Source organism: Gopherus flavomarginatus, chromosome 4, assembly GCF_025201925.1.
Source record: "Gopherus flavomarginatus isolate rGopFla2 chromosome 4, rGopFla2.mat.asm, whole genome shotgun sequence".
Taxonomy (NCBI): Eukaryota; Metazoa; Chordata; order Testudines; family Testudinidae; genus Gopherus; species Gopherus flavomarginatus.
In genome coordinates, this window is record NC_066620.1 from 157,534,944 (window position 1) to 157,561,934 (window position 26,991).

The 26,991-nt window shown below is 40.8% G+C and overlaps 1 protein-coding gene and 1 long non-coding RNA gene across 6 annotated transcripts in view; both read right to left on the bottom strand.

The window, feature by feature from the left end:
• SENP6 (SUMO specific peptidase 6) overlaps window positions 1-26,991 on the bottom strand; it is a 176,278-nt gene that overhangs the window by 23,936 nt on the left and 125,351 nt on the right. For all 5 annotated transcript variants that reach the window (XM_050950093.1, XM_050950090.1, XM_050950094.1 and 2 more), the window contains 6 exons: window positions 19,484-19,713; window positions 18,830-18,936; window positions 18,628-18,744; window positions 17,507-17,629; window positions 17,069-17,161; window positions 4,520-4,959 (listed from right to left, as the gene is read on the bottom strand). In XM_050950093.1, coding sequence (XP_050806050.1) covers window positions 4,520-4,959; window positions 17,069-17,161; window positions 17,507-17,629; window positions 18,628-18,744; window positions 18,830-18,936; window positions 19,484-19,713 — 1,110 coding nt within the window. The remainder of the gene's footprint in view (window positions 1-4,519; window positions 4,960-17,068; window positions 17,162-17,506; window positions 17,630-18,627; window positions 18,745-18,829; window positions 18,937-19,483; window positions 19,714-26,991) is intronic.
• LOC127049444 (uncharacterized) lies at window positions 9,142-13,207 on the bottom strand. Its single transcript, XR_007773990.1, has 2 exons — window positions 11,157-13,207; window positions 9,142-9,748 (listed from the first exon to the last, which is right to left on the bottom strand). It is a non-coding gene; the product is annotated as an uncharacterized LOC127049444 (long non-coding RNA).

Sequence of the window (26,991 nt, forward strand, 5' to 3'; positions counted from 1 at the left end):
CATCATCAGGTCCATAACTGGGGACAATATTGGGTCAACTCGAGTTGCCTTTTTTACTTGAATAGCGGTGATAGGTGTATTCCCTACTTGTTCAAAGTAAAAGATTTCCTTTTGGGCAATATCTCGATGGGTGACTGGCAACGGCAGCCTTGAGAGACCATCCGAATTGCCGTGCAGAGTGGATTTCCTATATTTAATTTCATATGCGTGCGCGGAAAGCAATACCCACCGTTGCATACAACTAGCGGCTAATGGAGGAATGCTTGTGTGGGGTCCAAAAATTGAAGTCAGGGGTCGATGGTCAGTGAGAAGAGTAAACTTCAATCTGAGCAGGTACTGATGAAACTTCCGAATTCCGAAAACGATTCCCAATGCCTCACGTTCAATTTGGGCACAGTTAGTTTCCGCTTTGCTTAGAGTGCGTGAAGCAAAAGCAATAGGTCTCTCTTCTCCCAAAGGCATAATGTGTGACATGACTGCTCCCACTCCATAAGGGGATGCATCGCAGGCCAACTGTAGGGGTAAGGATGGATCAAAGTGCATCAGAACTTCAGAATTTAGCAGTGCATCCTTAGCTTTGTTAAATGCAACATCACAGGCTTCAGTCCACTTCCAGGCCTTCTTCTGCCCAAGGAGTTCATGAAGTGGTTTTAGCAGTGTGGCTAACTGTAAGATAAACTTTCCATAATAGTTCAATAGTCCTAGAAACGAGTGAAGCTGGCTAACATTTCGAGGAGGGGGAGCCTCCACAATAGCCTTAACTTTGGCACGGGCCTTACAAAGACCTGTAGCATCAATGATGTGTCCCAAATATTCAACAGAGGGCTGGAAGAATTCACACTTGTCTTTGTGGACTCGCAGTCTATACTCTTCCAGTCTTTGTAAGGTAGCCTCTAAATTCTTTAGGTGACCCTCCTCAGTCCTTCCAGTGACCAGGATGTCATCCAGATAGCACTGGACTCCTGGCAAGCCACACAAGATCTGGTCCATAGCCCTCTGGAACAGGGTGGGAGCAGATATTATTCTGAAGGGTAGGCGACAATATTGATAAAGCCCCTTATGCGTCACAATAGTCAACAGTTCTTGGGACTTTTCATCAATGTGCATCTGTAAACATGCTTGACTCAGATCAATCTTACTTAACTTTTGTCCCCCAGCCAGGCCTGCGAAGAGGTCATCGATGCGGGGAAGCGGGTATTGCTCTGCACATAACACTGGGTTGACCGTGACTTTAAAATCACGGCAAAACCGGAGGGAGCCATCTTTCTTCACTATTGGAACAATAGGAGTTGCCCATGGGCTGTGGGTAACTGGTATTAGGACACCATTTTTGACCAGGCACTCCAGGTCCGCTTCAACTTTCAGCTTGATGGCATATGGCACAGTTCTGGCTTTCAGATATTTTGGCAGACTGCCAAGTTTAATATTCAATGTCACAGTTATTCCCTTCATACTTCCCAGATCCTCTCCAAAAACAGCATGTTTCCTTAGCATAGCGGTCAGACCGGTTTCTTCTTTAGTCACTCAGTGCACTTCTGCCCAATTCAGCTGGATCTTCCTAAGCCAAGACCTACCCATTAAGGCTGGGTAATTACCTCTTACCACAAACAGTAGCAATTTAGCAGCCTATCCACTGAGCTCCACCTTAACATCAGTAGTGCCCAACATGGGCACAGCTTCTCCCGTACATGTCTTCAGCACTGTTTTTGTTGCTTTAAGTGGAAGATGCTGTAGCTTTTCTTTATACACAGTCTCTGAGACCAGCGAAACGACTGCATCGGTCTCTATTTCCATGCGTATAGGTTTTCTGACCAACAACGGGGTTATCCAGTATTCATGTGAGCCCACTGCCAAAGACAAAACGTGGAGTGGCTCTTCTTGTGAGGAGGTATCTCCTTGGTCATCCTGGGTCTGCTCTACGGTATGCAGATTTCCCTTTTTGGTTGGCCAGACCACAGGCCTCTTTTTGTTTTGTTTACAGGCACACTCAATTTGTCCCTTTTTGCCACAGTGTCGATACACCAGGTCCTTACATCAGCATTCTGATGCAGGGTGACCCAGCTTATCACAGCGCTAACATTCCTGACTCCTCACAGTTTTGTGGGTAGGTTCTTGTGACACCTTATGCACCCTAGGGGATGCATTGAATGATTGTGCCTCCTTTGCAGCCAGTTCCATGGAGACAGCAATTTCAATGGCCTTCTGTAAGGTAAGCTGAGCCTCTGTCAATAGGCGCTTACGTACAGCTTCCCTGTGCAGGCCACACACTAACCTGTCAACAGGGCCGCATTTAACATCTCCTTAAATTCACGGTGTTCTGCAAGCTCTCTCAAAGTTGCTACAAATTGTACAACTGTTTCATCTTCTTTCTGGTCTCTTTTGTGGAACCTATATCTTTCAGCAATTACCAGTTGTTTTGGAGAAAAATGGGACCCCAGGATTTCCACAATGTCACTGTAGTAAGCTACATAGCAGGGAATAGGTCTTAGCCCCTACAATACTTAAGAATATTGCCACCTACTTCTCTTCTGTAATGTCATTTGCAACAACAAAGCTCATAACGCTCAGTATACACATGCCACTGCACTACAGTCTCCTCAAAAGGTTCTAGTGGCCCTGTAAGTGTAGCCATGATTTTAGTTTCAGTTTGCACAGTGAGAGCAAACAAGCCAGTTCTCACCCCCTTCAAACAGCAAACAACGTTTGTTTGTTTTTGCACCTTAACTTCTACTTCCTTCTGTTGCTGGGGCAGCACAGAGATCCCATCCTCATAGCCACATTGTTATATCCCTGGGGGCAACAGCTTTAGGAAGAAATCACTGGAGACACAGAGAGCTGTAAACCTTGGAGCAGCCATTTATTGCTTCACACAGAACTAACCAGCCAGCCAGCCAGCCAGGCTGGGCTATCCCCTAATAATCTGACTCAGTTGCCATAGCAACACAACATTCCATTACCAGGACAATCAAATACACAACACAAAGGCTAAAATTAGGGAAATTAGCAGCATATGAAGATGGGGTGGTTCTAGAAATTATTTTGAAGTCTTAACTTTAGCAGCCACTACATTCACCAGCCATTATAATTTTACCACTAGTAGAGCATTTTGAAATATTATTCCCTTTAGGTCGAAGGTGCAGCTATTTTGCATAAGCAAGCTAAAAACTTGTCCAAATTTAAATTTTGAGAACATAGGTACAATTTTTAAACACATCTACGTGACTTAAGTCCCATATTCAAAAGTGTCTTAGGCACTTAAGTCTAAATCGAACTTTAAGAAATAATTTACAGGCATCAAATATGTAATACATTTTGACGCATTTCCTTCTTCCTCCTCTTCCCTTTCCACTATGATGCTGACAGAAGACCTGAGGGAGTGTCTTACTTGGAACAGAAAGGAAAGGAAATGAAAAACAGAAAAAAGCCACACAACTGCAGCAATTGTGCACTGAAGTTTTATACAATCAAATTTTAATGAAAGTTTGAAGTTTCGTACATATTTATATGTATAGAATAACCAAATTTATATTCTTGGTGAAACCTAGAAAAAATAAATCTGTTAAACTCCCTAATCCACATAATTAAGACTGCATACAAAGATCAAACTTAACGTGATCTCTGTGTTACCTCACTAGACATCTCTCTCAAGTCAAATACATTCCCATTTATGACTACCATTTCTGGAAACTAACTGAATGTTTTGAGATGTTCTTAACCAAGACAATTTACGTTATTTTAAAAGTAATATTTCATGATAATATTAACAGCTTTACTAAAATTAAATTGCATAATGTTTACTACATTATCACCATTCACTCATTCTGTAATACTATCAGAAAGATCAAGGGCCCCATTCTGCAAAGATTTATGCAGGTGCTGAACTTGCTCACTGAGAGTAATCCAGCTGAAGTCAATAGGACTAATCATAACACAAGTCTTTGAGGCACTAGCGCCAAAGTCTCTCCAGAAAGATTTCTGGTTCAACAGTGCCCGGCCCAGTGCATTTAATCAGTTCCCTGCCACTACAGGAGTCTCAGATAAAAGTCAGGTTGGTGGTGTCAAGTTGGTCAGCCAATCACTGTGGTACCCAAAAATTAGTGAACCCTTTTGAAAATGCTAGCCTTCATCTTTTTGGCTGTGCCCATCTGTGAAATGGTAAAGAATGCTTCATCTTTGTGAAGCATTCATACGAATGCTTAAAAGTGTTAAATACCTCAGAAAGCCCATGAGGAAATGAACCTTATATTCATGCATGGATTAGATGATGTGTGGTAAGGCAGGTATGGGGAGAGGCCCATACATTGATAGATGGAGGATACAAAAATTAAATAGCATCATTTCCTGAGCTGTCCATCTTGCGCACTGAATGCAGAAAAAAGTATGTGAAATTGTATAATAATACATACGTACAGGAGAGAAGAACCAAGGTTCCACAGCTGAGATACCTTTCTTCTGATAATATGAATTCTCTGAATCTTTCATCCTAAAGTAATCGAAATAGATTTTTAAAAGTACATACCCATAGGTTGTACAGCAGTTGTGTATTCACTCTGTACGCCATTCTCGTCAGCAGTCCTATGATCAAGTTTATGACATGCAGATTCCACGGTCCTAGGTTCTTCTGAATCACTGTCTATTTGATTTACTTTTTTAATTCCACTTTTTCCCCTACAAGGGCTTCTTCTACAATATAGCGACTCACTGTCCTCCATTTCCCTGTTTGTGTCAGTTAAAGCTACAGAAAGTTTTTTGTTCAGTGTTCTCTTTACTGTGGACTTGGAAGGAGAGCTTTGTGAAGATGAATCCAATTCACTTGGCAAAGGAGATGGAGTGCTGTTCTCTCTCTCTGAAGAGGATGCTTTTATTTGCATTGGTGCACTTTCATGGTAGTGGGGATTTGGTTCATATCTGGGTTTTTCTAAACCAGGAAAACAAATGACAGCTAAAAACCAGTGAGCACTGCAAAAGAAAAATAAATTAGTAAGTTTATATTGATTTAATGTTTAAAGTTATCAAAAAATAAAGTGGCAAAAATTGTAGTTAGCAACAACTATTGAGGATAGGAGTTAGTTTGTTCTTCTACTTTCCTGAACAGATTTGCTTTAAGCATCCATAACATTCTCCGAAGGCAGAATTATTCCATGTACTTAGCTAGCCACCATGAAACTCATTAATAGTATATATTTAGTTAAACAGGGACACTGTCTGGGTATTTCTTTCACTCGTTGTTCATAACTCCTTTTCCCCCTCTGAAGTTTAAATATGTTTTCTTATTTTTTCCTCCTCCAGTATGGACTAGTTTGTTAACTGCAGAGCTGATATTTTACAGCTGCATCTCATTTGTTTTCCTGGAGATTCTGTGCTTGCACCCCAGCCTGCATGTTCAGTCAATTAGTCTTGGCTGTTGCTGGCATAGCCAGCCCACAATCTCCAGCTCCCTAAACCCTCTAATTGTAAGTATGATCCCACACACCTCTTCCAATACCAAGTATGTCTGGGGGAGGAAAAACAGAGGAAGAAATGGGGACAATGCTGGACACCACCAGTGTGTGAAGCCATAGGGGAAGAGAGTTTACACTTCCTCTACTCCAGTGTCCAAAAAACTGGGGGGAAACAAACCAACCAACCCAGAAACAAATCTTGCTAGGTGAAATTCAAACCCCAGTTTCTCCCACAGTAGGTGTTTCATCCTTTTGCCATTACAAGTTTCACTGAGAACCTGCACCTCCACACAATCACACATGGAGTGACAGCAAATTAGAGGTTGGGGGTTTGGAGGTGATCTGTTTGACCTCTCCTGGAACTACTGTAACACAAACAAAACAGAGCCAAACAGTGCTTTATATAGATGCAGCCATAGCTGAAGAGTTAACTAGTGGCTCTCTCTAAATTTTCAAATGTACTTAGACTCCCAGGGCACTTAAGGGACATTTTTAAAAGAGACTTGGGCACTCAAAGCCTAAGTATCACATTTTATCCCATTTCTTTTTCCTTCCGGCACTTACTAGATGCACAACCATAAGCTTTTTACTTGCAGATACTATGCCAAATTCCAGTATTGCATTTGTGAAGTGTTGTTTTTGTGTGTTAACGGTATACTTTATCGCCAACTCTAGAGACAGACTGATTGTTTACTAGTATCTGAATGCAAGTAACATCAGTTTCAAATTTTGATTTCTAGGCTGTCTCTACACTGGACCGTTGAACCACTGGCAGCTGAACCAGTAAGATTGTAGTGCTGTAAATGGCATCTGAGTAGTTGCATCTAAACCATCCACCTGTTCTGAGGTCAATTCTGCCCTGTGTCCCACTGTCCTCTACTCAGCCATTGCAGTTCAACTGTCTCCTGTACACTTATCTCACAGTTCCTGGAGAAACTCCCTGATACAGTGGCTTGTGAGAGATTTCAAAAAGGCTTTCTGGAAGCAGATGGTCAAATTCCAGCAACTCCATCAGAAACTCAGCAATAGAGAAGACACGTCCTCAAAATGAAGGCCAGAGCAAATAGTTAGAGTTTGCTCTTTCTGGCTGAAACTCCACAAAAGTGAATCACTTCAGGCTGCCTAGCAGAGGTCTTGTCCCCATGTAAAGTAAGAGTCAAAGAAGATCAGCAATTATTGGAATTTATACTACATAATTATGAAGGATTCTCCAGTTGTTTCCTGGTCCTTGGAGTAACTGTTCCTCAAGGTTGTGCTAACCAGGTGGAGCACTAAGTTAATCCCTGACACAAAATGATGGTAAGAGTCGTCTGAGACCTGGTATGAACAGCAGTGACTACAGATCTTCGAAAGAGACCAAAAACTTTTATGTGCCTTTGTGTCGAGCAAGTCCTTATAAATGTGGCATCAGACCACCAGAAAGAGCTCTGCTGACCACAGAAAAATCAGGGTGATTACCCCAGGCATCAGTTTGGTTTGGTAAGTTCATGGTGTATGCTGTTGCAATGGATCTCTACACGCAATCAACTAGCAAATATCTCTGAGATCACTGAGAGATCTGAGTAACTGGTTCACCTGAATTGTGCTGCAGTTACAGAAGAAAAGAAAGTGTCCATTCTGTGCCCACTCCATCAAGAGCAGGAATACTTTAAAGGGAAATCTTACTAGATCATCATAGTTAGTTCCTAGATCTTCAACAGAGGTGCCAGGCAATATACATCATGCAAGAATTTTTAAAAACCCTGCATTTTTCAGGAACAGACTGAAGGACACACTTCCCTTCCTACATCACTGAAATTAACTGGATTTCTATCCTAACAGTGATTTTCCAGTGACCCTCCAAACCCACTCCCTTACCTGGGTCACAAAGACATACCCCAGTGCAGACAGAAGTTGGTTCAACTACACATCCAGCAGGTGCAGGATGGTTTATATAAGCATGTACATGGACATCACCAGAATGCTTGAATGGCTGTCAAACAATTTTACCTTGCAATACTGCTATAAAAAGGTAAGAAACTATTATAATACTCATTTCGCAAATGGAAAATTGAGACAAGAGAAATTAAATGGCTGCTTAAGGTCATATAAAAAGCCTGTGGCTGAGCTGGGACCCAGATCTCCTGATTCCCAGTTCAGTGCTTTCATTACAAGGCCATCCTTGTGCACTTGGAAGGCTTAGCACAAAATGGCAGTGTCTAACATGCAATTACAGTACAATTGGCAACATGGGTTTTTTAATATCTGCTTGTTGTATTCTGCACATATGTGAATGCCAGGCAGAAGTGCTTAACAGATAATACAGGAAGGAGGCCTCAAAGTATCCAGCACTTATAAACATAGCTGGGAAGCACAACCTGAAGCTGAGACTTACACAAACGTTGTTTGAAATAGGTATGCAAATCAGATCAGAGATGCTTTGGGCTCATATTTTGCCAATACATGGGAGGATGTAGGGGACTGAACATGATGGAACCTGAAAGACAGAAATAATTGATTGGAAAATCGTTCCCAGAGAGTAGTTATCAGTGGTTCAGTCATGCTGGAAGGGCATAATGAGTGGGGTCCTGCAGGGATCGGTTCTGTTCAAAATCTTCATCAATGATTTAGATAATGGCACAGAGAGTACACTTATAAAGTTTGTGGACAATACCAAGCTGGGAGGGGTTGCAAGTGCTTTGGAAGATAGGATTAAAATTCAAAATGATCTGGACAAACTGGAGAAAACGGTCTGAAGTAAATAGGATGAAATTTGAGATGGATAAAATGCAAAGTACTCCACTTAAGAAGGAACAATCAGTTGCACACACACAAAATGGGAAATGACTGCTTAGGAAGGAGTACTGCAGAAAGGCATCTGGGGGGTTATAGTGCATCACAAGCTAAATATGAGTCTTCAGTGTAACGCTGTTGCAAAAAAAAGCAAACATTCTGGGATGTATTAGAAGGAGTACTGTAAGCAAGACACAAGAAGAAATTCTTCCATGCTGATAATGCCTCAACTGGAGTATTGTGTCCAGTTCTGGGAGCCACATTTCAGAAAAGATGTGGACAAACTGGAGAAAGTCCAAAGAAGAGCAACAGAAATGATTAAAGGTCTAGAAAACAGGAATTATGAGGGAAGACTGAAAAAACTGGGTTTGTTTAGTCTGGAAAAGAGAAGACTGATAGGGGACAGGGTAACAATTTTCAAGTACATAAAAGGTTGTTACAAAGAAGAGGGAGAAAAATTGTTCTCCTTAACCTCTGAAGATAGGACAAGAAGCAATGGTCTTAAATTGCAGCAAAGGCGGTTTAGGTTGGAGAGTAGGAAAAACTTCCTGTCAGCGTGGTTAATCACTGGAATAAACTGCCTAGGGAGGTTGTGGAATCTCCATCACTGGGGATTTTTAAGAACAGGTTGGACAAACACCTGTCAGGGATGGTCTAGATAATACTTAGTCTTGCCTTTAGTGCAGGGGACTGGACTAGATGACCTCTCGAGGTCCCTTCCAGTTCTATGATACTAACTGTTGGTATTTGCTGATATTAATTTTTTTTTTATTTTGTTAATTTGAATTTCACCTTATATAGTAAATGTGCTTTTCTTCATCAGTTTTTTAAATGTAGGAGTCTGTATAAGGGAGGCTAGGGACGAGTGAAATGGTGATGTATAGAAGTTAAATTGAAGTATGATTGATAGATCAACTTAACACAGAAATAAAAGGCACAAATCAAATTTATTAAGCCTACAATTGCAAAAAGAAGCCACGGAAAATACAAAAAGCAACAATGAAATATTTGCAGACTGCAGAGTCAAGAAAGTCATGTGCTGGGGATTCCCGGTCTCTTTGTCTTGATTGCTGGCACAAGTGGAGTGCTACGAGAACATATAGAAGGGAGCATACGAGTATAGGTGGCAGCCCAACAAAAGCTGCTGCTCTCCTGTACCATGGCATATTTAACAAGTGCAGGGGACTACTGCTGGGATAAAAGTGCTTGCTGCCTTTGCAACTGCAAGTATTCTTTCAGGAACTCCTCATGTACCTCTTGCTCCTGCAGCTTCATTCCTCTATCACGATGTATATTTATTCATTGATACTCTGTTCTCTTGGCTAAATCAGTTGTCTTAAAAATAAAAAATAAAATGTTGGTATGTAGCTCCTCAAACTCTGTAAGAGTGTGCTTAAAAAAACCAAACCAAAACCAAAACATTAAGATCTCTGTCACTTTCCTTCCCCAGAGGATGGTCAGGCACTCAACTACGTGTGTTTCTGGATTCCTGGTTCCTTTTCTGCTCTGTGATGCTCTTGGTGCAATAGTAGTCACTGAAGTGAGAAGGAGAGGTTTAATATGCATTAGGTCATTAATGGCACAGTCTGCCTTGGGATTTGAAATGATAGGGACATAAACCAACACTAACAACATTTATAATATGGCTCATTGGGAAGAGGTGCTGGATCACTGGGACCACAGCACATAGATGTGTGGTGGTGGCAGGGAAGTGGTTTGATAGTGGTGTGGTATATTTCAAAAGGGACTAAAGAAACATTTATTGAAGGCATCTCAATATAACCTTTACAGTTAAGTCTCCAGCAAACAAAACAAAAACAAATAACAAGGGAGACAGTGGGATAAAGTCACACTTGAGTTATTCCCCTGGATTATAATTTAAGGACATGCTCCAAAATTAAACACACATAAGAAGGCTCCATAGGGCCACAGGTATATTAGCATCATCTTCTGGTCTGAATGGTAAAGACAATAGTCTGAATTGGCAAAAATTTGCAGATTTCAAAAATTGTAAGTTAAAAATACATTCTCTACTTTAGGATACTGTGTTGCCTTGTCTACACACAAAAATTGTGCTGCTTTAATAATTCTGGTATATTTAAAAGGCAGTACAACTCCCCTTGGGTGGATGCAGATATAGCAGGGTAGTTTACTACCCTGCCCGTACGGGAATAAACTATACTTGTATAGCACTTTTATACTAGTTTAACTGCATCTACATTAGGAGTTATAGTTACATAACTATCAGTTAAAAAAAACAACAACACACTTGCAACTGACAGTTATAGCAGTACAAAAACTGTATATTGACCAGTTCTTAATGAATAGCAGTGAGGACAATGGAAGAGGAGAAAAGATCTGAGATTCCATGCCCCTTGACTGTGGCTGTTAGCAAACTGCTCTAATTGCGTACAAACAATGAGCTTGTACCCAAATTTTGATATGAATTAAGCAAAAAGCAGAATGAAATGCATTTGCAGCTAGGTAGCCAATTGAACGGATACCTTAGCCTGGCATATGAAACAACAGATACAATGCAAGTACATGCTAGGGCTAAGATGCCCTAGTTTGTTGCAATGAAGTTCTTCTTTTACATTTTCTGTAGTTCACTGTCTGACTTTTAAAATTACTGGACTACAATTTTGCATATGGACATGTGGCATGACTTAGCTAGCCACTGTTAGTTCCCAGAAACTTTGGCCTTACTTGAAACAGCCCATTCAGTCTCAAATGGAAGAAGGTTAGCGAGAGCTGCCTACCTGCTGGAATCTAGTAGAGCAAAGCTGGATGAATGGGGAGGGCATAAAAAGCTGCCGCTGTGCTGTGTCAGCACTATCAGGGCAGAGAGGACACTTGCAGGAGTGACTTCTGCTTTCACTTGAGACTGCATCTGTCTGTTTCACAATTATGGCAATGAAATAAAACAAACAAAAGTTCATATACCTTATACAGAAGTCCCCTCATCTCCAGAATACTCTTCCGCCTGAACAATCTTCACTGCCAACTCCAGAAATTCTTAATAGGTCCTGTGATCCCAGCATGGTCTCCAGCACATCTTGGTTTTGAAATATCCCCTGCCTTGGACTCAACCATCCTAATGGTGTCCTCCATTCAGATCCTTACAAGCCTTATGCTGGGTGTCTAGATACTGTCCAATAGTACCTCAGACTCCACAGACGGAAAAGGCCTAATGACAGGGACTAGTTCATTGAAAGACATGTTTTCATGTCTGCCCCAGAGTAGATATTACCCTGGCCCATACTGGATTGGACCCTCAACGTTTTTATTTTTTCCTTACTCTGTTTCTCAGAGCAAGCAATACCCTGCTTTCCAGGGACAAGGAAGTACCAAATTACAGAGTTTCAGCTGCAACAACCATTTTGTCTCTCAGATTCTCTCAAGTGCCCAGGCATCTGCCATGGGCCACATGGAAGAGAGTACTCATACAATGGCTTCTTCCAAGACTTGCTTCATAATCAGCTAGCATTATATTAATGGAGCCCAACATGGTGACTTGCCTTGACCAGAGGAAGTGCAATCTAAGTGTGTGACTGTCTGTGAACCAATGTGAGTAAATTTGTGTGGACACATGGGTATGTTACAGGCATGCCAGCAGCCAAATTTCTCTAATATAGACAAGGCCTTTTAATACCTGATATCTTCAAAGTTCAGTGCAAATTAATGTTTAACTAAGCTCATAAGCATACTTCCAGCTCAATGGTATGTTTCAAGATTAAGAATTATTCTCACTTTGCAGCTATGAAAGCAGTGGAAGAGAGATTAAGAGACTTGCTTAAGGCTATATAACAAACCATCGGCAGAGCAGGGAATAGAATTCAGATTCCTTGTTCTGTGCTCAGTCAACAAGATCATACTGCATCTTTAGGGCCAATCACTGAACAAGTGCACAAAGGAAGAGGAAAATGGCTTAAGGAGCTTCTTTATAGGCCTTTTGCATATAAGCAAGATTTTGGGCAGCTTTGATAAGATCATAGATCAGAATCTCACCCTTCGTATTCCAAACATTCAGAAAGCTACTACTTGTGATAAACATGTCACTGTTTTTAGTTGAAGTTTTCATTCTTTATATTATTCCACTTGTAGTTTCCCATAAATGTCTACATTTTCTTAAAAAGTTGGCTGAAGAGTTAATGGTAACCGCTCATGTTTCTAAAAGGGGAAATGAGTTTGGGAATGACCTTGATATTTTTGCTCATTTTGATGGAAGTCAGGTGAGCAGAAGGTAATGTGCTTTCGTCCTTGGAGAAGCACTTAACATTAACATTCCCTGATGATCATTAGAAAGTCACCAAGGGTATATCTACACTACAATTAAAAACCCGCGGTTGGCCTGTGCCAGCTGACTTGGGCATGCAGGGCTATTTAACTGCAATGTGGATATCTGGGCTCAAGCCCAGCTCTAGTACCCTGCAAGGTGGGCGGGGGGGTCCAAGAGTTCGGGCTGCAGCCTGAGATTGAACATCTACCCCACAGTTAAACAGCTCCTTACCCTGAGCCCAAGTCAGCAAGGGTATGTCTACATAGCAAAGAAAAACCTGTGGTTGGCCCATACCAGTCGATTCAGACTCACAGGGCTCATGCACCAGCCCAAGCCTGGAACTCTACATGAAAATGAAACAGCCCCATGACCCAAGCCCTGTGAGCCAAAGTCAGCTGGCAAGAGCCAGTCTCGAGTTTTCCTTTGCGGTATAGACTTACACTAAGTCTGCCTTCTTACACAGAGAAAGTGATGGTTTAAAAAGAATATTAAGGAAAATAATTACACCTAGATAAAGCGAAGACAACAAGAATTTCAACTGCCTCCACATCCCCCTCCATGCAGATTCTTGGCAATTTCTTCCAAGAGAAAACTGACAAAATACAACAGTCTTCTCCCTCTCCCCTCCGCTTACTTTCCCTTCTTCCTTCCCCTTCTACAACTCACATCTCCTTTTCCCATGTCACAGATTGCTTCTGAACTAGTAGTCCATGCTTCTGAACTAGTAGTCCACCCTTATGCTCCTTGATCAGCCACCTTTTACACAGTTGACTATGGGTACGTCTACACTACAGGATTATTCTGATTTTACATAAACCGGTTTTGCAAAACGGATTGTATAAAGTCAAGTGCATGCAGCCACACAAAGCACAATAATTCAGCGGTGTGCGTCCATGTACCGACCGAGGCTAGCGTAGATTTCTGGAGCGTTGCACTGTGGGCAGCTATCCCGTAGCTATCCCATAGTTCCTGCAGTCTCCCCCGCCCATTGGAATTCTGGGTTGAGATCCCAATGCATGATGGTGCAAAAACAGTGTCGTGGGTGATTCTGGGTAAATGTCATTCCTTCCTCCATGAAAGCAACGGCAGACAATATTTCGCACCCTTTTTCCCTGGATTGCCCTGGCAGACGCCATAGCATGGCAACCATGAAGCCCGTTTTGCCTTTTGTCACTGTCACCGTATGTGTACATCTATAATGCTGACAGAGGCAGTACCGCAGTGCTACACAGCAGCATTCATTTGCATTTGCAAGGTAGCAGAGACTGTTACCATCCCTATTGTACTGTCTGTCACGCCACTGTAAATTGGTGATGAGATGACGGTTATCAGTCGTTCTGTACCATCTGCTGCTGTCATGGGTGCTCCTGGCTGGCCTTCGCTGAGGTAGGCCGGGGGAGCAAGGACAAAAATGGGAATGACTCCCCGAGTCATTCCCTCCTTTATGTTTTATCTAAAAATAGAGTCAATCCTGTCTAGAATATGGGGCAAGCGTACTAGAGAACCAGTGTACCAGAGAACACAGCCGCTCCATGTCAGATCCCGCAGAGATGATGAGCTGCATGCCATTCTAGGGGGTGCCCCTGCAACCACCCCACCCATTGATTCCCTCTTCCCCCAACCCTCCTGGGCTACCATTGCAGTGTCCCCCCATTTGTGTGATGAAGTAATAAAGAATGCAGGAATAAGAAACACTGACTTTTCAGTGAGATAAAAAGAGGGGGAGGCAGCCTCCAGCTGCTACGATAGTCCAGGCAGGACATTAAACGGTGGCAAGGGAGAGGAGCCCAGCCTCCAGCAGTATGATAGTTCAGGCAGCACAGAATCTTTTCTTTAGACATGAAAAGGGAGAGGAGGGGCCTGATGGAGCTCAGCCCCCAGTTGCTATGAAGAAGAGTGTTACCAGCCATTCTATACCATTTGCTGGGAATGACCGGGAGTCATTCCTATTTTTAGCCAGGTGCCCCCGGCCGACCTCACTGAGGCCAGCCAGGAGCACTCACAGGATGATGAGGACAGCTATCAGTCATTTTGTACTGTACCGTCTGCCACCGGGGAGGGGAGGGGAGGGGAGAGGATGCTGCTGTTCAGTGCCGCAACACCGCATCTACCAGCAGGATGCAGTAGACATACAGTGACACTGAAAAAAGTCAGGAAACGATTTTTTTCCTTTTTCTTTCACGGGGGCGGGGTGCGGGGTAAATTGACGAGATATACCTTGAACCACCCCAGACAATGTGTTTGACCCTACAGGCATTGGGAGCTCAGCCAAGAATGCAAATGCTTTTTGGAGACTGCGGGGACTGTGGGATAGATGGAGTCCTCAGTACCCCCCCTCCCTCCCTCCATGAGCGTCCATTTGGTTCTTTGGCTTTCCGTTACGCTTGTCACACAGCACTGTGCTGTGGCCTTTGTCTATCATAGCCTGGAGACTTTTTCAAATGCTTTCTCATTTCGTCTTCTGGAATGGAGCTCTGATAGAACAGATTTGTCTCCCCATACAGCGATCAGATCCAGTATCTCCCGTACGGTCCATGCTGGAGCTCTTTTTGGATTTGGGACTGCATCGCCACCCGTGCTGATCGGAGCTCCACACTGGGCAAACACGAAATGAAATTCAAAAGTTTGCGGGGCTTTTCCTGTCTACCTGGCCAGTGCATCCGAATTCAGACTGCCTTCCAGAGCGGTCACAATGGTGCACTGTGGGATACCGCCCAGAGGCCAATATCGTCGATTTGTGGCCACACTAACCCTAATCCAACACGGCAATACCGATTTCAGCGCTATTCCTCTCGTCAGGGAGGATTACAGAAACCGGTTTAAAGAGCCCTTTATATCGATATAAAGGGCCTCGTTGTGTGGACGTGTGCAGGATTAAATCGATTTAACGCTGCTAAATTCAGTTTAAACGCATAGTGTAGACCAGGCCTATGTTCTTGAAATCTTGTCCTCCCTTGGCTTCTGTCACTCTGCTTCTCCTTGTTCTCCTACTTCTCTAGTCAATCCTTCAATATGTCCTCTGAACGAACTGTCTTGCCTGCTCTCCAACTGTCTGTGGGTGATCAATGAGCTGCGATCGATGCATCAGCGGTCGATTTTAGGGGGTCTAGTGAACTGCAGATTGCTCTCTCGTCAACTCCTATACCCCACCGGATTGAGAAGAGTAGGGGGAGTCGACAGGATAGCATCTCCTGTCGACATTGCGTAGTGTGGACCCACGGTAAGTAGGATCAAAGTTACGTCGATTTGAGTTATGCTATTCAGGTAACTCAAATCGGGTAGTTTAGATCAAATTTCCTCTGTAGTGTAGAGAAGGCCTCAGGCCCTAACCTTCAACTTGGACCTGTCTCTAGATCCTTAGGTCCAGGCTATACCTAAATCTTGGTGATTCTTTCTGCATAACATCTCTAAGATACAGCCTTTCTATTCATCCACACAACTAAAACTCTCAGTTACACTTTCATCATCTCACATCTTGATTACTGCTACATCTTCCACTCTAGCCTTCACAAATGTTATCTTACCCTGCTCACAACCATTCAGAATACAGCTGCAAAGATCATTTTCTTAACCTGTCACTTTGATGTCACCTCTCTGAGTCCATTCATTGGTTCCCTGCTTTCTATCCAATCTAACATAAGCTGTTGGTATTCACGTTTAAGGCCTTTTACAGTCCATGCCCACACTAGCTATCATCTCTCATTTGCTATTGTCAGTTGTCAGTATTCACCTCCAATTGGCCCATAAGAGTAGTCTCTTTTGCCCACTTGTTAAATTTTCAAATGTACTTTCAAGCTTCCTCCCATGCTACCTCAATATGTTTGGGAGACAGTCCCCAACAACATCTTCAAGACCACTGTATTACCTACCTTCAAATCTCTCCTTAAAACTCTCCTTTACTGTGATGCCTACAAAAAACTTGATGACTGTTGTTTCTGCATACCAGCAGCCTCACTGCCTATTATGTTGACCAAAGCTGTCTCTGTTGCCTTGTACTCCTCAATCTGTCTGTATCTGTCTGTTATCTCTTTCTTTATAGTTAGATTGCAAAGTCCTGGGACAAGGGACTGTTTTTGTTTGTTCAGGACCCAGCACAAGACTAGAGCTCCCAGGTACTATGGTAATATAAATAATAAACTTTATCAGCTGTGGGGGCTCGGCCCCGTTGGAACCAAGAGCAGGCAACTCCAATGCCTTAGGGCGTCTCATAATCCATCAGTTAAATAAAAAAAAAGGTTTCAATGTAAAAAGTTTAAAACCCCAACAGTACTGACTAAAACCAGATTAGAAGAGAAAGTTTTAAATAAAAGCTAGGTGGAAAATAAGATCTCCTTCATGAAAACGGTCTCATTTTTGCTCAATCTTCATACTTCCTAATAATTCATGTTATGTCAATTGCACTGTCCTTCCATTTTTTAAAGATTTTACCAGTTTGAGATGAACACTCAACATATGAAATGGGGAAGGTTGCTGTAACTTCAAGTGCAAAACACTGTAAGCATGCTTTTCATTTAAAAATTGGCAATCCAAACAACCTCTACTGTATAAAATTAATAAAAGGAAGGTTTTTTCTTACGCTTCATTAAGGGGAACAAAAATAAAATCCTTCTCAAAAACGTCAACATGCCGTGTCCATGTTTTTACTCGTCCATGTCGCTTCTGCTGTACTCTGTAAGACACCAACAGCAGAGAATAAATATTCAATATCATTGTACAATATTTTATGGCACCATATAATCTTTGTTTTGTTGGACTTTTTTTTTTTTTTTTTTTTTTTTTTTTTTAAAAAGACCACCTTTCTGGATATTTTCATGATATTAGCACTAGTGGAAAAAGTTCCATAAGATTTGTAGTGCATATTCTACATTTATGACTCTTGGGATAAGACTTCCGAGATTCTGGCTAGCATCAGTAGCTAAAATACAATTCCATATTTTTTTTGACAGGTTTTATTTGTGTTATGTCTCTATTCTAATTGCCTTCATTGTGTTTGCACTTAATACATCACACTTACGACAGATTTGCAGTTTCATGAAGATTTCTTCTCTCTCTTTGATTAAGGCGTTTATAGAAAAATGAACTGAACACATGAATTCTGTCAGCATCTTCTTTTTTCAGTTTTTCTAGGACCAAATACCTGTTTTAAGAAAAATATCCTATTATTTAAAAAAAAAAAAAAAATTCCAGCAGTTCTTTTATGTAAAGTTCTGTGTTACTCTACTAACTGACAAAGTCTGCCACATAGTGGCCATACTGACTAGACAGCAGCGCCCACCCAAAAGGTGCCCCTCATTAAATTTGAATGAACTGCAAAAGTGTCATGGCTCAGTTAACTAACTAGAGTGAAACTAACAAACGCTGTGCTACCCACACTTTAAGGCAACATTTTTACTCAAGCAATTTCATTACTTTCTGTGGGTTTGAGTTGGTCCTTTATTATGGGTTTCTGTTTATTTTATTATCAAAGCACATAGAAGATTTAAACTTATTAGTTAATGGGTCATTGACACAATGTACAAATAAAAAGCAGCAACTTTGAGGTTCTGTTACAAAAGAAATAGAAATTAACATTCTAAAACTGAGGGTCTCAGGTCTTCTCTTTTCCTCTAAAATATATTTTAATAAATATATTAAATTTATATATACATACATACAAACACACACACTTCTACATATTAGGCATCAAACATCAGTCACATGATTATGTCATTTAATACCTTAGGTTGAAAACTGGCATTTTAAAAAAATCGCATTCTAAGGGACTGCTAAAAGACTTCTGATTAGCAAATTCTATAAATCAAAATCATTAAATTTAGCTCTACTGCATATAAAAATTCTGAACATGTTTATTCACCTTAAAGAGAGGACGGTCAAACTAAGGTTATATTTCTTCCCTACTTAGTTATCACTATTCTTCCTCTTATAGAGAAGCTTTGCAGAATCTTGTTTTCAAATTAAATACATGTCAAACAGGACAAAGCATAAGATTAAAAACCTTTTAACAAAATAACGATTCAACTTCTAAATCTGGCAGACATACATGGCTTGAAACCAAGTCATGTTAATTGACCTACAGAGCTTTAAAAAGCCATAGCGAGAAGATGCTAAAAACCAGCTTGAAATAACAAAACTTACTTCAAATAAAAATCAATAATAACATCATTTAAAAATTCTCCTTCATTTAGGCAATGGAGGTCTTCATTGGTCACAGAAATACCACCTTTAGCAGGAGGAGGTGGATAAACTATCAACCTACAACGAAAAATACATTAAATAATAAATATGAAACTTCACTGAAAGTAGTAAAGCATTGCAAAAACAGAGAAAGACATCTTACTTTTCTATAGGACCGATAAAGACTGTATGTGGCTCTCCAATTTCATCATCATCAAAAAATTGAAACGGAGGTGCATTTCTCAGCTGTATTTTGGATTCAGAGACAACCTTATAAAAATAAATATAATATTTATTCCAACTGTACACTCAAAGTTCATAAAAATAAATTATTAAATCCTTGTAAATTCCCCCAAGGAGACAACATGTTCCATTGTTTTTAAAAAATGCTTTGAGAGGCTAAGCAGAGGCATCTTCCTGACAGGATTATCATTAGTACCATGGTCTGAATGATCCATTTAACATAACAAAAGGGAAGAAAAATAGTTTTAATTCATTTATGGTACTTATATGTCAGTCTGACTGGCAGACAAACTCAAGTGATGCTCAAAATTCTATAAGCTCTTAGGGAGTTACATTTGGTGAAAAGAAAACACTAATTACATTTAACAACAGTCAAGCAAAATACTTTTCCTCTTCTGAAACTGCACTAATGTAACACATTTAGTTATATCTGAACTAAAAGCTAGAAAGACAAAAAATACACACTAAAAGACATTGCTGCTAGTGAAACAGCACAGTTTAAGCATAGTATTTGTAAATCAAATGACATCACAACTTAGAGTAAAGCTTTGGTCCAGAACAAAATGTAATTTACATTTTTTATTTTGTTTTCTTTAAGAGAAGAAGCACTTCCTTTGGAGTTGTCTTCCAAGGATTTTGTAAAGGCCACAAGCCTACCATTGGCTTCTTCAAATGGAATTTTCACAAAGAAATCAGAAATATTATTCCGGATACCAATCTCTGCAACAATTTTTTCAAATATTGTATTTCCATGAGCATCAAGGCCAGTCTCAAAAATCAGAACAATATACTGTTCTTCTGGATCTAAGGAAAAAACAGATACACAATTGTCAATTTACTTAAAAATACATAAAAATTGATCTGGATTTTCCTGTTTGAAAAGTTATTGATGTTAAACAGCCTTAAGTCAAAACAAATGTATTAAAACAGTAATTACAAAATTTTACAACTTGGATTCCCAAAGTTAAGCCTGATTTTCACAGGTGCAGAACCTCTACAAATCCCATGAGTATTGCGTGTTCTTATGTATTCTGAAATATCAGGCACATTTAATTTACAAGGTTCAAAATTAATGCACAAAGATATGCATCTAGATTTGAAAAATTTGGCCTACGTTTGTTTAGCACGGTAAAATTATCCTAAATACAGATCATCTAAAATACAAACATGCATAGATTTCTCACTCTAAAAAAATCTCGTAACAGCAGCAGCATAAAACGACATGTACTGGTGGGAGGAAGAAATACTGTTAAAGAGAACAAAGTGTGATAATTGCTTGCTGGCCATATTATGCACATATATGGAGTATATTTTGGAGAATTTAAAAAACAAACAAAAAAACCAAACCCCCCCCCACTACAATCAGTTTATTCGTCCACGTCTTACATTTTGTCTAAGCCATTTACACCTGTGCGAAGTATTGCAAAATACTACCATCATCATTTGGAAATGTGGAGGATCACACCTGATACAAATAAATAAAAAGGACAGAGAGTCAGAGGTCCTAACATACTTTAAAATGCAACATCTTCTCTGTAACTTGGACCTCACTAAAAAGCAAATGAAATTATCAAGTCATCCACACTTTCTCTTTTTTCATATTATATCTGTTGTCTTGTAATTTCAGTATAATTTCATATCAGTATAAAAAGAACATAAGAATGGCCCTACTGGGTCAGAACAAGGTCCATCTAGCCCAGTACCCTATCTTCCGATAGTGACCAACGCCAGGTGCCCCAGAAGGAATGAACAGAACAGGTAATCATCAAGTGATGCATCCCCTGTCGCTCATTCCCAGCTTCTGGCAAACCTAGGCTAGGGACACCATTCCTATTCACTCTGGCTAATAGCCATTGATGGACCTATCCTCCATGAATTTATCTAGTTCTTTTCTGAATCCTGTTATGGTCTTGGCATTCACAACATCCTCTGGCAAGGAGTTCCACAGGTTGACTGTGCGTTATGTGAAGAAATACTTTCTTTTGTTTTAAACCTGCTGCCTATTAATTTCATTTAGTGACTCCTAGTTCTTGTGTCATGAGAAGTAAACAATGGTTCCTTATCTACTTTCTCTATACCAGTCATGATTTTATAGACCTCAATCATATCTCCCCTTAGCCATCTCTTTTCCAAGCTGAAGAAGTCCCAGTCTTATTAATCACTCCTCATATGGAAGCTGTTCCATACCCTCTAATCATTTTTGATGCCCTTTTATGAATCTTTTCCAATTGCAACATATCTTTTCTGAGATGGGGCGACCACATCCGCACACAGTATTCAAGATGTGAGCGTACCATGGATGTACATAGAGGCAACATGGTATTTTCTGTCCTATTATCTATCCCTTTCTTAATTATGCCCAGCATTCTGTTCGCTTTTTTGACTGCCTCAGCACATTGAGTGGATCTTTTCAGAGAACTATTCACAATGACTCCAAGACCTCTTTCTTGAGTTGTAACAGCTAATTTAGACCCTATCATTTTATATCTGGAGACAGGGGACTTAATTGTTCCCATATCAATACTAGTATTCATTAATAGCAATGCCACTGAAATCAATGGACTTACACCAATGTATATCTGGTATAAGAGGAGAGTCAGAAGCCAGGATGTATATATGTATGTGCGTGCACTTTTACAGACCTAGAATAAGCAAGTCTCCGTTCTGAAATGAAGAAACAAAGAACCAAAAGGATTAGGGTTAAGAATGCAACATGCAAGTAAACTGACTTGAGCTGAAGTTTACCACATACTTTGATTTCACTATTTGTTGATTTTGTAATTTCTTTACTAATAAATCCACCTGCCTTCTCTTACCAGCTGTAGGAATGTGCAGCTCATCTATCACTATGGGACATTTCAAACATCCACTCTGTCTTTCCCCTCCCCCACCCTGCCAAACAGACATAACTGCAAAGGAAAAAGGCACCTAGATGATACCAGATTAAATTTCTGTGTTTAGAAGGAGCATCTGTGAAAGACTCTCATGCTCTCTCCTGCTTCTAGAAATCTGGAGTATCTGCAGCCACTTTGGGAGGAACCAGACTGTAGTACAGGAGTTTAGGAGTCTGTCCTGTTAAACATTACGGTAACCCTAGGATTGTTCCTAGACACTGTGCTGCTCTACGCATCTGGCCGGCACCAGGCTTCCCTGGGGGGGGGAGGGGCTGTGACCAAGGTCTGTGGGGGGCAGGAGCAGTCTTGAGGGGTAGGGTGGAACTGCCATCCTAGAACACACCAGTGGTGCAGAGCAGGCTGGGGCTGGGACACTCCACTGCCTGCTGCCCAGCGAGTGCATGAAACGCCTGACCCCTGCTGCAGTCCCCTGGGATATAGCTCAGGGGAAGGGGTGGAGTGGGGGTGGGGCTGGGGAGGAGCAAGGGTGGGAAGAGGCAGAGCAGGGGCAATGCAGAAGAGGTGGAGTGGGGGCAGGGCTGGGGTGGGACAGGAAGAGGTGAGGTGGGGGCAGGGCATGGGCTATGTGGAAAGGGCAGAACAGGGGTTGGAAGAGGCAGGATGGGGGCAGAGCAGGGATAGAGCAGGAGCAGGGGCTACGGGAAAGGAGTGGAGTGGGCGTGGGGCGGGAGCAGGGACAGCTTTCCTGGATGGCTCAGCTGGCTGGGGGATCAGGTTGGCCACTGGAGCAGCACACAGGTGCATAGGCCACTACGAAATTTGGGACAATTTGGTGCCCTAAATTTCCTGGTGCCTTATGCAGCTGTGTAGTTTGTGTACGGGTAAGGAGGGCCCTGCCTAGTTAGTCACTAACTCAGAGAAAAGGAGTATGAAAGTTGATCCAAGATTGTTTTTTGAAAAAGTTTCATATTTTAAGGCTAGAAGGGACCATTAGATAATCTATTCTTAACTCCTGCATAGCAGACCATAGCATTTCATACAGTTACCCCAGCATGGAGTCCAATAAATTGTGTGTGACCAAAGCATATCCTTTAGAGAGTCATCTGTTCTTGATTGAAAGACATCAAGAGAGGAGAATCCATCATTTCCCTTGGTAGGCAGTTCCAACACTTAGTCACCGTCTGTCAAAAATCTGTGCCACATTTCTAATCTGAATCTGTCTGGCTTTAACTTCCAGCCATTGGTTCCTATTATACCTTTCGTCACTGTAAGAAAGAGCCTTTAGTACCCAGTATTTTCTTCCCATGAAGGTAAGTATGTAAGTACCAAGTCACCTCTGATTTTTTGATAAATTTAGCAGATTGAACTCCTTCAACCTCTCACAGACCTTGAATCATTAGCCAAACAAGCACATCTTTTTATTCTTTCCCTAATGAAAAGAACATGAGAGCCCAGAATGAAAGTGAATGAGTGAATTTTTTGTGGTATTGAGTTTCGCAGATTGGCTGTGCACCACACTGGGAAAAAAACAAACAAACAAAAACAAAAAAACAAAAAACAACCACACACACCACCCACACAAAATTCTGCGGAAGCAAGTCCCAGAACCCGGGCCAACTGACTGTTTTGTGGTGCTCGCACTATGGGGCTAAAAATAGCAACACAGACATTATTGCTCAGAATGGAATCTTGGCTCTGCAACCTCATAATGGGGGTTGGGTCTTGGAGCCCAGGTGGGAACATCTACTCTGCTTTTTTCAGTCCTGTAGCATGAGCCCTAGTCAGTTGTTTCAGGATCTGAGACTCCCTGCTGTGTAGTTTTTCCCATCTCCCCCAGTGTTGACACACCCTAAAATAAGAGAATATTTGGGGGGAGTTTTAAAGTTTGCTACTAAACTGTTCAGTATGATTTAGTAGCAATCTGATGTATACTATATAACCCAAATAAGATTGAAATGATGTTCAAAGGATGCTCAAACCAATCAGCAAAAATAGCGGACATATCAGCATATCATGAAAGGGGAGTGCTGGCTCATTCATTACTAAGGTTTGTGACCAGGGGAGTCTTGTTGGTTCCTCTGTTGCTAGTGGATTTTCAAGTAGCAGAAGACGTTGAATGAGTTTTGGTGGTATTGTTTGGGCTTAGAATGACTGAGGTGGTTAAGAGCTACTGATATTACATGTCTGGATGCCCTTTCAATTTTTTAAAAGTGTATTTCATATAACAATTTGTAATATAATATATAAATAAAGTACAAGCATACAAAGAAGTTTATGAGAAACACTTGTCCTCATTAGGAAACACCTTGGTAATTCACTTGTAAACCCAGTTTGCCAAGCAACATGTGATTTATCCAAGTTGTTTCTGAAGCACCTATCTCTGTGGTACCTGAATTGGTCATCCCTAACTTTTAAGAAACACTTTTCAAATCATGCTTCTCCACTTCTGTGTTTTCAATTAAAAATGTTATCTTTGGTTGACAAGGGCTCAAACTGTTCAGGTATCCAGAGTAACTCCAGATGTTAGGAATCTGTCTAATATGTCCTATGGGAAATCAATAGGCTCATCCCTGAGTGAGAGGCTGAAATGGTCAAGAAAGAAAAGTAGGTTTTAACCTACTATTATTTATTTTATATTACAGACTTAAGTACTGTGCTGAGATTTAGACATTAAAATATGAGATTAAATATGAGTCTAGATAGTTTTACAAGCTAGCACTTTCAGCAGCAAAAGTAACCTGTGAGAATTTCTGTTCACAGACGATGGCTATGGCTCATTGTTTACCTTTTCCAAGTAGTTTCCATGGAAACAAACTGGACTGGAATTTCTTTAAAAAAAAAAAAAAAAGACCTAGGATACTTAATTCTCAAAATAAATTATCCCCACACATTCATCCTTTTGGAGTCATGCACTCAAATGCATACGTTCTGAATGTTAACAGTAGTTAAGCCAAGCTTCCAGATCTACTCCCAGGGGTGAACCATTACAGCTTCTGACAAGACTGCAGCATTTTATACCCTCACTTTGCTCAGCAGTTGACATACAACATTCCCTAGCTCCCTGGGGTGAGAACAAGGGAGATGATTGCAAAATACTGCAACATTAAGTGGTCTCACTGCCTGACTGCTCACCTCCTTGCTCTGAGATACTGACGGAGGGGACTGGCTGATGCAGGGTGGGGTTTGCTGCAAGACTACGTTTAAACAGTTTCCACTGCTATTTGCTGGTACTACTTTGTTGCTTTTTGTGCTTTTGTTTTATAAAAAGCATGGTACCAGCATGTACAAATAGCCCTTGGGCTAGTGGAAGAAGTTCTGAGAAATAAGTATAAGTATAGGTTTTCAAAGCTCAGTGCCACTCAAAATGGAGGAGAGTTGGCAGGTAGCATACCAGACTAAACCCATAACTTTAAGAACTAAAAACTGAACAGACCAAATTTAAAAAAAAAAAAAAAAAAAACAAAAAAAAAAAACCAACAACCCACAAACCTTTAAATCTGGTAATCCATCAGCAGTTCTTTGTAAACCCACCACCATCAGGATTTAAAGTACAGCTCTCCCTCTCGGCTACCTCCTTTTAAAAATGGGATTTCAGTGCCTTTTAGGCATATGCATAAAGGCAAACAACTCTCAAATACGTAACTACTTTTAGTGATTATGTATCTGCCTGACTTGGTATACAACTCCAAGTATGAAGACCTGTGCTGGCAATTTCATAAAGGAATTACTTATTTTCTCTGATCAGATCTTTGCTGCCATGAAAATAGGAATCTTCTGACAAGTTCTGATTCTCAGCTTCTGGTTTCCAATCTCCATTTCCACATATACTGAACAAGGAAAGAGTTTAAAATATTGACATGTTCAAAAACTAAAATAGATGCTTCCTCTTACCACAAATTTTCAGGTTTTATGGAAATGGGACTAGAAAGGGTACTGTTAGTCACTAGTTGAGAGGAAAAACACTAAAAATCTATTTCACCGCTCAGCAGGCAAACAGAAACTGCACTTAGCACCATATAAATAGTGATGATAAAGCACTAGGCTGAAAACCAGCCTGTGACCATAGTCTGAGGAAGAAAGAGTTTAAAATACTTATTAAAAATTTGCTCTAAAATAAATTTTATGTATTTTTATTTTTACTGGGGGTTGAAGGCAATTCTTGCATAATCATAGAAACATAGGGCAGGAAGGGACCTTGAAAGGTCATCAACTCCAGCCGCCTGTGCTAGGGTAGAACAGAGTACACCTAGACCACCCCTGATGCGTTTGTCCAACCGGTTATTAAATACCTTGAATGAGGAAGATCCCACAACCTCCTGTGGAAGCTTATTCCAGAACTTAACTATCTTTATGATTAGAAAGCCCTTCCTAATATCTAACCTAAATCTCCCTTGCTGTAGATTAAGCACGACTACTTGTCCTACCTCCAGTAGACATGGAGAACAATTGATCACCATCCTTTTTATAAACGGCCCATCATATATTTGAATGTGTGATCCATTATAACCCCCCAAGTCCTTTTCAGCAGTACTACCATCTAGCCAGTAATTCCTCGTTTTGTAGTAGTGCATTTGATTTTTCCATCCTAAGTGTAGGAATCATCATCTTGATTTCAGACCAATTCTCCAATTTGTCAAGATTGTTTTGAATTCTAATCCTATCCTCCAAACTGCTTGATGTCAACCACAAATTTTAAGGATATTCTTCACTCCATTATCCAAATCATTAATGGAAATATTGAAAAATACCTGACCCAAGACTGACCGACCTGCAGTATTCCACCAGATATGACCTCTCATTCTAACAATGAATTATTAATAACTACTCAACTATTGATAACTAGTTGAGCACCCACCTAATAACAATTTAATCTAGACCACATTTCTCTAGTTTTCTTATCAGAATGTCATGTCCATTCCTTATAATGCTATTACCTTCCACGTGCTTGCAAACTGATTGCTGGAACAAATTTATTAAACAAAGTTAGGCTGACAGTCTAATTCCCTAGATTCGCTTTGTTCTCCCTTTTAAAGATACTATGTCTACCCTTCTCCAGTACTCTGGGACGTCACTCATCCTCCATGAGTTCTCAAAAGGTAATTGCTAGCAGTTCTGAGAATGCTTCAACTAGTTCCTTAAGCACTCTAGACCCTGCTGACTTGAATACATCTAACTTTTCTAAATATTCTTTTAACCTGTTCTTTCTCTATTTTGGCTTACGTGCCTT